Source organism: Siniperca chuatsi, linkage group LG13, assembly GCF_020085105.1.
Source record: "Siniperca chuatsi isolate FFG_IHB_CAS linkage group LG13, ASM2008510v1, whole genome shotgun sequence".
In the NCBI taxonomy this organism is placed as follows: Eukaryota; Metazoa; Chordata; class Actinopteri; order Centrarchiformes; family Sinipercidae; genus Siniperca; species Siniperca chuatsi.
In genome coordinates, this window is record NC_058054.1 from 17,422,362 (window position 1) to 17,434,851 (window position 12,490).

At 39.9% G+C, this 12,490-nt stretch overlaps 2 protein-coding genes across 4 annotated transcripts; one reads left to right on the forward strand and one right to left on the reverse strand.

The window, feature by feature from the left end:
• Positions 1–939: 939 nt before the first annotated feature.
• On the forward strand, positions 940–4,306 carry sf3a2 (splicing factor 3a, subunit 2). The gene is made up of 8 exons (XM_044218254.1): positions 940–1,081; positions 1,767–2,041; positions 2,146–2,192; positions 2,539–2,648; positions 2,758–2,807; positions 3,327–3,467; positions 3,552–3,620; positions 3,726–4,306. Exons 2-8 carry the CDS (start codon positions 1,844–1,846, stop codon positions 3,999–4,001), a joined length of 891 nt encoding a protein of 296 aa, XP_044074189.1. The 5' UTR covers positions 940–1,081; positions 1,767–1,843; the 3' UTR covers positions 4,002–4,306.
• Positions 4,307–4,515: 209 nt separating this feature from the next.
• LOC122886284 (microfibrillar-associated protein 1) lies at positions 4,516–10,228 on the reverse strand. Of its 3 annotated transcripts, XM_044218257.1 has the most exons (8): positions 9,943–9,985; positions 7,873–7,971; positions 7,115–7,215; positions 6,082–6,110; positions 5,913–5,988; positions 5,671–5,805; positions 5,486–5,583; positions 4,516–5,400 (listed from the first exon to the last, which is right to left on the reverse strand). In XM_044218257.1, exons 3-8 carry the CDS (start codon positions 7,206–7,208, stop codon positions 5,008–5,010), a joined length of 825 nt encoding a protein of 274 aa, XP_044074192.1. In that variant the 5' UTR covers positions 7,209–7,215; positions 7,873–7,971; positions 9,943–9,985; the 3' UTR covers positions 4,516–5,007. The 3 variants fall into 3 exon arrangements, with proteins under 3 accessions (XP_044074192.1, XP_044074191.1, XP_044074190.1); XM_044218256.1 differs by lacking the exon at positions 7,115–7,215 and having other exon boundaries at positions 9,943–10,228; XM_044218255.1 differs by lacking the exons at positions 7,115–7,215; positions 9,943–9,985 and adding an exon at positions 8,844–8,910.
• Positions 10,229–12,490: the final 2,262 nt, after the last annotated feature.

Genomic DNA, 12,490 nt, shown 5'->3' on the forward strand with positions numbered 1-12,490 from the left:
GGTTTGCAAAAGTCTGAAAATAATCATAAATGCTGTCACAATTACCCAGAGGTTAAAGTGACACCTTCACAATGCTTGTCTTGTCCAACCAATAGTACAAAATTCAAAATTATTAAAAATGAATTAAAATTATCAAACTTATTAAAAAGAAAAGCAGCAAATCCTCACATTTGTGAAGCTGGAACCATGAAATATTTTACATAAAATTATTACTATTACTATTAAAATAGTTCAAAGAATAGGTACATTTTCACAAAACACTGAGATGGTAGCCCTCAGGGGAGGATTGTCAATTGTTGTTTATGATTAACATATAATTAACAACATAGATATAAAGATCTGGTAGGGTTTCACTATTTACAAATGCTAGAGGAATGTGGAAAATTTAAACATAAAAATCAATAGACATGGTGGATGTATGAGCAATTAAATGGGGATTTACTGTTGATTCTCAATTGTGAATACAAACAATATTCTTTACAAGAAAGAAACGCATGGAATTGAATGAATTATATTACTTTATTTATGTAAAATATTTAGAAATATAGTTTAATAAAAGGTTCAGGAGAGCTATGTATAACCCTGTTTAGGAACCAGTGAGAAAAGCAAGAAAGTGTTGAAAGTCATGGTGTCTGGGAAGAAAGGAGTAGAGAGCAAATAGGTATTCATTGAAGACTATATAGGACTAATCAGATCTATTTTACATTTTATTTTAGATGTGTTCATGGTTCAGCTTGAACATGTGTGAGGAATGTGTGGAGACCATGAGGTAATGCAATGATGTCTACCACACTTGCAGCAAAGTCATAAGCTCTTCTGTGGCTTCATTCAGTCATTCTCCCTTAGATCTTTGAAGAGCTGTTAGTGGGTTCTGTCTTATTGATAAAGACAATTATTTAACCTTCAGGACATGGTGGAATCCCTGGTAAAAATGTGGTCAATCATCGTTTTGTCAGGAAAGTCAGGCCGGCCCTCGCTCCAGTCCAGGAGATGGCGGTAATGCACCGGAAGTGGAAGAAGAAGCCACCTGGGCATGCGTACTACAAATATACGCTGGCATGATCCCGACGTTGTGGAGTTGGTGAGTGTTTTGGACAAAGACAACTGTTTATAATATCCCGTCATGTATATTTATCGTGTTATCGTGTAATTAAATAGTATAGTATTATATATACAGAGCTAGCTACGTTTTACGTGTCGTTTGATCATTCAGATAAGTTAAAATCTATTCATTACTAGCATGCAACACCGTTAGCTTAGCATTAGCATTAGCATTGTCATAGTGCATTCAGTAGCTAGCGTTACGTTATGCTAACATACTGCAGCCAGCTGGACTTGTAGAGATCACTCAATATTATGCATTTGCATTGTAGCGTGATGAAACTTAATGTTAACTGTGGTAAATTATCTCAATTAATTAATCAAGAAATATTTGACTAAATAACTGTGTTGTTACCCGTGCTTTACTTCCCAGTAGTTAGACCGGTCCTTTGCGAGGGAAGTTAGCAAAAAATAACCTCAGTCAAGAGGGGTCTGCGGAACTTACATTCAAATCATAGGATTATGTGAGCAATAAAGTAAAGTATCAATACAGCAAATACAGTTAGTAGTCAGTAGTCATATATTTACTCATAAATGGAAGCATAACTCCACACATGGTACTGTGTTGTACCACAATCCAGGAATACATAGGACGGTAAACACAACAGTAAATATTATTCATTAATTACATCCGTGGCAACATCGTGTGCTTTATTTTTCCTCAGATAATCAGGAAGGATCTACTTTGAGTATCTGTCCAGAGTTGACGTGTCTGTGTGATTGAGCCCATCACCTTGCAAATATGGATTTCCAGCATCGAGCTGGAGGGAAGACAGGGAGCGGTGGGGTGGCATCTGCCTCTGAGAGTAACCGTGATAGGAGAGAGCGGTTACGTCAGCTGGCCTTGGAGACCATTGACATCAACAAAGACCCCTACTTTATGAAGAATCATTTAGGATCATATGAGTGCAAACTTTGCTTGACACTTCATAACAATGAGGTGAGGAGATGCAGATTATGCTATCTGAAATTGGTGTTAGTTCTTGTCATCTGATTATCTTGTTTGAAAAGAGAAATTACAAACTGCTCTCCTCTGCTTTATAGGGCAGCTACTTGGCTCACACACAGGGAAAGAAACATCAGACCAATTTGTAAGTTCACATCTTGACTATACCCTGTCTCTTAGGTTTTGGTTCAGTTAAACTGGTGTTTTGGTCAACACACAGCTGTGTGCTGAGTTTAGAGTTACTGCTCTGTCAAAACAAGCATGGGTTAAGCTAACCTGCAGCTATGCATATAACTACACCATGAATTGGTCTCACACAGTACATGTACAATTTTTATTTGTTTATGTTGTGTTTACTGTGACTGATTAATTTTACCTTACCTTCCCATGACTGATAGACTTATTAAACCAAAGGTCCACTTTACATATCCTCGTCTTGTGGTAGATCATCAGCTGATTGACTGTTAAAAACTTTTTTCTTTTTGTTTCAGAGCACGGAGGGCGGCCAAGGAGGCAAAAGAAGCTCCTGCTCAGCCAGCTCCAGCAAAAGTGAAAGTTGAGGTCAAGAAGTTTGTCAAAATTGGTCGACCAGGATACAAAGGTAAACTGGTGCAGTGCAGGCATTATATAGTTTATGCTGATAGTGGTTTCACTGCAAATGTAACGTATTGTGTTTTAATGTATGGTCCATGTCTTTCTCTTCTTTGTAGTAACCAAACAGAGAGACCCAGAGACCGGACAGCAGTCCTTACTTTTCCAGGTTAGTGTGTTTGGTGGGAGTCCCTGTGTAAAACTTGTTGATTTGAAATGGTTTTTGTTGTTTTGGGAAGATTCTTAAACAAAGCAAATTAGCATTAAAGCTCCACTAAAGAGAAATGCTATCAAGTTATCCAGTTTGCTCAAATTATTGCTTTTGTTTGGGTCTTGAATGTAGTCTTGTCTCACCACTGATAGCTGAAATGGCTGCAAACAGACATTCTCCAGCTTCTTGATCCCCACTCACCCAAGGCTGGCAATATAGTTCTAAGAAACTGAGTTTTCTCCATCTCAAACAGCTATCTAATACAGCGCCACATGCTAAAGCCAGTACTTACTGTTTATTGGCATCTCTTCTTTAAGGAGGAGCTTGCAAACTTGTACAAAGCATCACCTCGTGCTGCAACGTTATATAAGTGCTTACCACAGCAGTAATGACTAAATATTGTTTTTAGCCATTGAGGTTGCTGACTGTCAAAGACAAATCTATAAACTTCCTGTTTTTCTCTTCTCTGTTCATCAGATTGACTACCCAGAGATTGCTGAAGGAATTGGACCCAGGCATCGTTTCATGTCTGCTTATGAACAGCGCATCGAGCCCCCTGATCGTCGCTGGCAGTACCTGCTTTTGGCTGCTGAACCATATGAGACTATTGCCTTTAAGGTGAGTGGGAGCTGCACTTCTGTTTTTCTCTTATAATGTTTTTCTACTTGGTGTGACATAACAGCAACCGCTTTGCTCTTTTAGGTCCCCAGTAGAGAAATTGATAAAGCAGAAAACCGCTTCTGGACCCACTGGAACAGAGAAACTAAACAGGTACTGATAAGCTGATAAGCATTTGTTACCACAAAGTCAGCCTGGGTATTTAATTTGTGAACAGGAAATATGTGGTTTAACCTTTCATGTTATTTTTCCTCCCAGTTCTTCCTACAATTCCACTTCAAAATGGAGAAATCTGTTCCTCAGTCCAGCGGTCCAGCACCTCCTGCAGGTGTGAAACGCCCCCCCCCTCTCATGAGTGGAGTTGGACCTCGCCCACCAAATGAGACTATGCCCCCTCCCCCGCCAGGCGGGATGCATGCCCCTCCTCTCCCACCTGGTGCCCCGGGTGCCCCCCATATGCCCCATCAGATGCCCATGCCTCCCATGCCAATGAGGCCGCCTCCTCCTGAGGGCCTTACAATATCTAATAATTGATCCCCTACAAGTGTATCATGATTGCTTTCTTTCATGGTGTGCAGTCACACCGCCCTGCCTGTCTACAATGCCCATCTCTCTTTAGATATTGCAGCTATATTCAGTTGGATTATTTCTACAAATGATGTCTAAAGTCCACATTTAGTAGATTTTTTACATTTGTTTGGTTTATGTAAACGTGTATGGCAGCCCATATGACCACACTGTTTTGTATAAAAGCTTAGATTCAGGATATGGAGCTATGATTGAAAATAGCTCATCTTTTAAGATGCTGTTTTTGTAATAAAATTCTGTAGAGAAAAACATTTGTGTCTCGAAGTTTGTGTTTTTACAAAGACATTACACACACAAAGATTTATTGATGTATTCTGTGATCGTGTGACTGGGTCACAGCAGAAGAGAAGAGAAACACTGCAGAAGTTCCTGAAATATTTAGACTTGAGATTGCTGATCAGGATAAAAGGCTTGTCTTTACTGGGGTGAAGACCTTTTAACTGGGTAACGGGTAACATAAAGGGCTAAGTGGGTCAAATTATTGATAACCCCCAGTCTCGATCTTTAGTTTAGCCATGTTCAGTCCCTTCTAGCTACATACTATTGATATTTAACTAAGCTGATTGATAGGCAATTTATTAAAGATGTTGTAGATCTTTCAACACAAAAGGAAATCAAATAGTCATGTAGAGATTTAAAATAAAGTAGTTTGCACAATAAATTCAATGAAAATGTGAAAGTCTTTACAGGTAATTCAAAGCTCCATTACACAAAATCACAATTGTCTAGCAAAGCAACAAAAAGCTGTAACTCATTGACATTGATGGTGTATGGTCATTTAACTGGAAGCCCACGTTGTTTTTGAGTCTCACTTGTGGTATTTGAAAGATTTGTCAGAGAAAATCTATTATTGAATTCAGTATTGCCACCTTTTAATACAGGTTATCAAATCAATTCAGGTGAAAATTGTTTAGAAAATGAATCGGTGTCTGCCACAGTAGAAAGAATCAACTCATCCCTTTTGAATTTTTTTCTTCTCTTTCTGTTCCTTCAACTTTTTATCCTTCGGCACTGGCTCATTTCCTTCATCCTCATCTTCGTCACCTGCTGTTTCTTCGGGGTCCTCTGTTTTTTCTCTTTCTGTCTTGTCTTTGATTTCTTCATCCTTTGATTTCTTGGCTCTCCTGTCCTTTAATTTCCCTCCTCTTTGCTTCATGAGTTTTTTGTCTGGTAGTGGCTTGTTTCTGAGACCTCTTGATGCTCGTGCTGTTGCTCCTCTCTTTGACTTTCCTCTTTTGACTTCTCCATCATCATCATCATCATCATCATCATCTTCCTCCTCATCCTCTTCATCATCAAGGTCTGGCAGCCACCAAAACATGACTTCCCATAGAGTTGTCTCAGGCTAGAGGGGGTAAAACACATGAAGTACTTGACACAGTACAAACTGTGGTACATGTACAACAAGTGTTACTTGTTACTGTCTTTACCTCTGGTGGTTGTCCTCTGTGTCGTAACGTGCCCGACCGTCTCACTGTCAGTCCAACTTCTTCCTCCTCCTCTGCTGTCCCCTGACCGCGCAGAGTTTCTGTTGTTTGAAAAGAGACCACTCAGCCACACAGCAGGCATGTCATTTTGTAACTGTTCTTCTATTTTTGCTTGCTAGTTTACTTACCGTGAAGCCTCTGAAAGCCTGAGGTGAGCACTAGGATGGTAATGGCCACAAACAGACAGCGGTTGAGGGTGACATTCTCCCACGGTGTTTCAATCTGGGTCAGGTTTTGGATGGACAAGGCTTTGTGCAAGGATGCTGAAGAAAATACAAGAAAGAGGAGTGGAAGCTTTTATTGTAATCCAGTAACATAAGTAAACATTACAAGCTGATAAGGGTTGAGGAGGAAGATGGGAATGACTCACTTGTTCTGGGGAAGCTGGGTTCCCTGGGTAAAGTCCTGGGTTCTGCTCTGGGTTGCTGTGGAACCAGAGCCATTTCCTATTGGAGAACAACATGTAGCTTAGTAGAAAAGATATATTAGGGATGTGAACACAGTGAAAAACTGTTCCTGGTGGTTGTTTTCCAACTAACCTCTCTGACTTTCCTTGTAGCGTACATTTCTGAAACAGACAGATGGAGATTTACTGGGGGGTGATATCATAAAGCATAAACAACAAACAAAAGCCCAAATAACCAGGCCCTAAATGTGGAATTTAGTTATCCACATTCATTTTATGTACACATTACTGTTGGTTGACATATGCTTAATTTTTATTAACCTCTCATTTACACAAAATACAAGTCTACTGTACCAAAGTTCATTTTACAGACAGACATAACAGACTAACAAAACTAAGAGTCTAGAGACATGCTAGTGACTCTTTGAGGCTGCGCACTGAACTAAATGCTAACATCAATCTACTAACTTACTCACAATGACAATGCTAACCATGTTCACCATCTTAGTTTATCGTGCTAACATGCTAACATTTACTAATTAGCACTAAACACAAAGTACAGCTGAGACTGATGGGAATTTCAATAGTTTTTGCAAGTATTTTGTCATAAACGTAAGTACTGGACAATTAAAGTATTGGGCTAATTAATATTTGGACCTGATGATGGCGCTAAAGTCATGGGAATATCAAAGTTCTTACAACTCATCCAGAGGGGAACATGAATGTCTGAACCAAATGTCATGGTAAACCACTGAATAGACATTTCACACAAAACCACAAATGTCAACCTCATGGTGGCGCTAGAGGAAAAGTCAGGGGATCAACAAAGTCAGTAGGATTCATCCTTTGGGGACCATAAAAGACTGTACAAAATGATTTCAGTCTGGACCAAAGTGCTGGCAAATATAAATACATTCTCCCACATGGTGTTTTTAGACTTTTAAGAGGACTTTGTGTGTGTTTGGGGGGAGTGAGGCTTATTACACCCACCATCCATTCAGCACGGCTGAGGTGCATTATCACTGTGTTGCCTTTGACCAGGAGTCATATTTCAGTGGCTCCCTGTGCTGCTGCTCTCAAGTATTTATAGAGTAGTATAATATATGTACAATGGATGAAGGCTTTTATGTGCAGGCATTACAGATTCTTTGTGTGTGTGTGGCCACCTGGTCTGCGGATCTGTCTAACAGGCTTCTGTGGAGGAGGATCTGCTCTTGGTGGCCCTAACTCCTCCTCAAATGTCTCATAGCTTTCTTCCATCCCTTCCCTGAGAGAGAGAGAGAGAGAGAGAGAGAGAGAGAGAGAGAGAGAGAGAGAGAGAGAGAGAGAGAGAGAGAGAGAGAGAGAAGAAGATGGAAGTGGCTCAAAACTGAGTTTGTTTAAAAAAAATAATTTAGCAGATTTAGACGTGTTTTATTACACAGAGCTTTGCATATGAACCTGGCTGTTGTCAGAGGCCAGTTCAGCCTATGGATTGTTGGTATTTTTAGAAATGCTTTTCTTGGCAGCTGTTGATCAATGGATCACAATGTCATTGCAGTTGTTCCTAGCAGTATTCTTCACTTTGTGCTATAGAAAAAAGTTATTTACATTGTCTCATCAGCGTCCCATTTTGACTGCACAAAATGATACAAGTAAAAGGTCAAACTCCACTTCATGAATAAAACTGAATCAGTTTCTTGACCTTCACATTTACAGATGAATGCTGTGAGGCCTTTATGTCTTACATGACATTTCTACATGGACATTGAGCTAATGTCCTAGCAGCCCTATAAATAGATGGGGCAATGCCACTGGAGAGACAGATGGATACACACTGCATATAATACACAAAAATAAAAAGGGCTGATGTTACCATTATACCCATGGCTAGCCTCTCCTGTGATGAAGCCTAACCTTTGACCTGTTTGAAATAAGGACCTACCTGCTTCGACATTTGGGGTCCCCTGGGCAGCGTCGTGGGAACCTTTGTCACAGAGCCTGTTGTTCCTCTGTAGAGATGGCAGCAGAGTCACGTCCTGAACTGTGTGACAGCCAAACACAGGTGCCGGAGAATGAAAAAACAAAAAGAATGTCAGTCAGAGGCGTTGACTGAGGCAGGGTTGACATTAACATGCGCCAGACAGCTGTCAAATCCCAAGAGAGGGCTCAGAGGGGAAGAAGGCCACAGCACAGGTTATACCAAGTTGGAAACATTTTATCTTATTTGGTATCAAAGGAGTTACAACTCATCAATCCCACAGATTGAGCAACTAGGGCAACACCCCTATAAATAAAAAACTCTAACAAATGGTTTTGTATTTTGAAAACAGATGGAAAAACAGAGCTGTGTATGGTAAAGATTTTATTTTAAGACGCTTTCCCACTTTTTGTCTGAATAGCTGGACATTATATTGACACTCTTTTGTATTTCACCAGCAGAGAGCACCACTGTACTTGGAAGATGGCATTTCAGGCTGATTTGCTCTACAAATGAAGTCTGTCAGACAGACTAGCTGTCACGCAGATTAATAGAAGGGCTGACACATTTCCTTTTTATGAGCTGATCATCAGCCGCACCCTCTATATCAAACACTTTAGACACATGACCATTTTGTTGCTCTTTTTAAAAAATAAATAAAATTATATTCTTTATGTTGCCTTAGTACATCTTTCTTCAGCAATCTTGTCAACTGAATGAGGCAACTGAATATTCTCATACTGTGTGTGTGTGTTGTGAAGCTGTCAGGCAAATTGACCTCTTTACATGATATGGAGGTCCCTAACAAGAAGCAGTGTAAACAGATGTAAAGATGATTGGGTTATATCAGGGTGAGGTGGTTGCAGGCCACCTTTATGTGGGAGGGAAGAGGAAGTGTTGGTAAACAGACTTGTGGCGATGTTGATGACTCATACCTTTGCTGGGACTCTGCCCAATTCCAGCTGAATCACACATTGCTATAGCCATCAGTAATCACTTTGAATTGGACATCTGTATCCTTTGCCGTGGGTAGACTGACCAAGAGAAGGCTGGGGGTCTCAAATGGTACCCTGAGCTGCATCATATGACATAATTTAGCCTACAAAACCTGACACAACCAATCTCTGTCATAAGCGGTGCTTTTTATAAAAAAAACAAACAAAACAATAATGCATGCCAAACAACTCTTCTTCTGTAAATCATAGCCTACTTTATTCACCAAACATTTTTGGCTATCTTACCCTCATCAAGACGGAGTCTGAAGCTGTATCCGTTTTCCGTATATACAGTCTGTCAATCAGTCATGTGATTTATAAATCACCATAGATGCTGAGTATACAAGACATTACCATCATCTACTTAGAATAGTTTTTAGCCATGCTACTGGCATGGCTCCATGGATGGTAATGTTGGGCGGTCCACCACATTGGTCCAGACTGAAATCTCTCAACAACTATTGGATGGATTGCCATGAAACGTGGTTCAGACATGTTCCCCTGAGGATGTTTGTAACAACTGGTGATCCTCTCATTTTTCATCTTGCGCCATAATCAGGTCAATTTCAATTTGTCCATTACTTTGGTTTATGACCAATTGTCAGCAAAAGCTGTACTTTGTGTTTAGTGCTAATCTGCAAACATTAGCTTGCTGACACACTAAACTAAGATGGTGAAACATGGTAAACATTATACCTGTTAATCATCAGCATGTTAGCATCATCACTGAGAGCATGTTAGCATGCTGACGTTAGCATTTAGCTGTGTGCACCTAAGTAGGCTACAGCCTCATCGAGCTGCTAGTGTGGCTGTAGACTCTTAATTTTGTTCCAAAATATTAACCCTTACATAAACCCTAACCTTTACGTAAAGGCTTAACATTACAACCCACTTTTCAAAATATTCTTTACAAAATACAGTATTTCACCTTAACCCTGTTATGGTTGTCAAGCAGGGGAACCAGGAAAACAGTGGTAGGACCCAAAATGCAGACACTGAAGCAGAGCAGGTGCAGTTAAATGAAAGTACAAAAGCTTACACCAATGTAAGGGGAGCAGTCCAAACAAAGGCAAACACATCCGACAGGTAGCAAGCTGACGGATGTCCGAGCAGTCCAAATCCAAAGTTCAGGCAAGGTTCAGGAGAAACAAAAGATTAATCCAACATAATACTCAGGAAACAAAGACAGGGACACTTGACAAGGAAATGCTGACGATCTGACAAAGAGACAAGGGAAACACACATGCTAAATACACTCAGGTGAAGGGAGACAACAAGACACAAGTAAGACTAAACAGGGTGAAGCAAACAATCAAAACTGGCGGGAAAAGTAAACAAAGACAGGAAGCAAAACTACCAGACACATGAGGGAAGGAGAGTCTTTCAAAATAAAACAAGAAATAACATACATAAACCCCCAAACCATGACAAACCCATCAATTGGTAATTGAATCTCCATTTTCAGTACAAAATAGCAAATTTGACACTCTTTCAACCTAATTTTTCAAACTTGTTTTCCAAAACACAGTATATGGATATCTCTTTCATGCCATAATACTTATGAATAACCATAACTAATTTGCAGTTGTCCTCAACATGTCCCTCCTTTAACTTAAATTCATATTGTTCTCAAAAAAATGTTTTTTTTGGGAACAAATATAATCCAGTGGACACAAAAATGTCAAGTCTAGTTCCAGTGCCTAATTAAGTGCTGTGCACATGTACCCTCTATCAAACCCAAAACTAACCCTTATGTGTGTATATGACATGCTGCAGGATCTCATATTCCAGTATACAGAACACACACTGAACATTATAGTGGCATCATGTGCTCATTTAGTGTTATTCTTGCTTATAATGAGCTCGTCTGCAGACTTAATTGACCAAATGCACACTCTCACCCCACCGATTTGTCAGTGCTCATTAGTCCCAAAGATACAGCTTCACTACTAGTTAGAGTGCATCATCTGTGTCAACAACTCTGATTGAAAAGTGCATTTGATTTGGATAAATTAATTCTTCCAAATCAAGTCTTTCAGTATCACACTGAGCCTACAGATTGACATATTTCCTCCTTAATGTCAGTAAGTAATCTAAACTCCTTCGATCTTACTCTCAGCACATGTTGAGGTAAAAAAGTAAAACTCTGCAAAGCTTGGGCCAAAGTCTTCAATGTTCAATCTTCAAAGGAATGTTTCAAGGGCAACACAACCCCCCTGTGGACCCATTGTGCCCAATAAGGTGAGCAAACATTGCTTGCAGAAAATCTACGTTCCAAATTGAGGCACTGGAGAGAGCCGAGGTGGTTGTGTCCCCTTTTGTCCTAACATAATGTGGACTGTACTCAGAGGACACGCTGAGTGCTCTATGCCCTTCCTCACTAGAAGTATGGTGGAGCGTGAAACTACATTAACTGTGTAGTCTGTCTGGAACTCACAGGCTTGAATGACTTACAGGGACTTGAATTATTATTGGATTTAATTATTGTGTTTTGATTTACAGTCATTGTAAAGGAAGAGCTGATGTGTCCAGAGCTGTAGGCCTGAGACTTTGACTTGAGTTAGACTTAAGACCTCAGTATGCTTCAAATTAAATGCTTGTCCGGTTGTATAACGGTATCAAAAACCTCCTTCCCTTACACCTTTCCAACGTCAGTATTTGGCTGCGTCCAACCATTTTTCTATCTTTCTGAAACTTACAATCCGACAGTCTCGCCCACTTCACGCAACATTTGGTCATGTGTGCAGAGGTGAGAAGGTATGCAGGATTTTAACTTCTCTCTCAATCTCACTTTTTCTGTTCTTCACACAACTACCTCTGTCACTTTTCTTGTGTTCAACTGAGTGTAACACCATGAAAGCTTTTGAGGAAGAATTGTGCACCGTTTTATTCCCAGTTGTACGATTCTTTATGACAGCAGGCTTTTTCCCCCACCTTTGAGTGTGGCCATTTGGAACAGCTATAAAAACTTTTGCCTTTAGACATGCTCAGATGACACTTTGTACGAACTAGTTCACTTGAAGCATACTGAACCCTTTAAGTCACAAAAGTGGGGACTTGTGGGGACTTGCGACTTCACAATTACTTTACTGAGACTTGATTTGCTTGAGTTTTTGCTCCCTAAAGACCTTGACTTGAGATTATAAAACAAAGACATTCATGTCTCAAGTTTTGACATGCTAAAATCATGAAAAATAACACAGAGTCAAATGTCCACACACCTTGCATATATACTATTAGGCCTATTGCCTTGAAAAGACTTGGCGTCAGCTATGTAGCTATGTAAAAAGAGTATTAATACATAAGCACTTGAGTTCATTCTTGATCTCGCAAAGTTTGACAAAACAATCACAAATCAAAATCTTCATACAGGTAGAAGCCTTTTCTGTGGCTCTCAAACATATCACAAGGTCTTCATCAGCAGATGGAGTGTTCTCTTTTGTCATACACATGGATCATGCAAGCTTAGTAGCTGTTATGATTCATATCTCTTTCACTTTCACACTTCTCATCCATGTTGGCTTTAAATGTGAGCATGTAAGTTCATTCTTGACCTTGGAAATAACAGTTCAGTAAAACCGTTCCTA

What these genes read in the sequence shown, in the direction of transcription:
- sf3a2 (XM_044218254.1), top strand. Translation starts at nt 1,844, where the DNA reads ATGGATTTCCAGCATCGAGCTGGAGGGAAGACAGGGAGCGGTGGGGTG. An exon ending in TGACACTTCATAACAATGAG is followed by an intron (nt 2,042 to 2,145) that starts GTGAGGAGATGC and finishes TCTGCTTTATAG; the next exon opens with GGCAGCTACTTGGCTCACAC. An exon ending in GGAACAGAGAAACTAAACAG is followed by an intron (nt 3,621 to 3,725) that starts GTACTGATAAGC and finishes TTTTCCTCCCAG; the next exon opens with TTCTTCCTACAATTCCACTT.
- LOC122886284 (XM_044218255.1), bottom strand. Translation starts at nt 8,895, where the DNA reads ATGGCTATAGCAATGTGTGATTCAGCTGGAATTGGGCAGAGTCCCAGC. An exon ending in AGGCTTTCAGAGGCTTCACG is followed by an intron (nt 5,584 to 5,670) that starts GTAAGTAAACTA and finishes TTCAAACAACAG; the next exon opens with AAACTCTGCGCGGTCAGGGG. An exon ending in ACAGAGGACAACCACCAGAG is followed by an intron (nt 5,401 to 5,485) that starts GTAAAGACAGTA and finishes TACCCCCTCTAG; the next exon opens with CCTGAGACAACTCTATGGGA.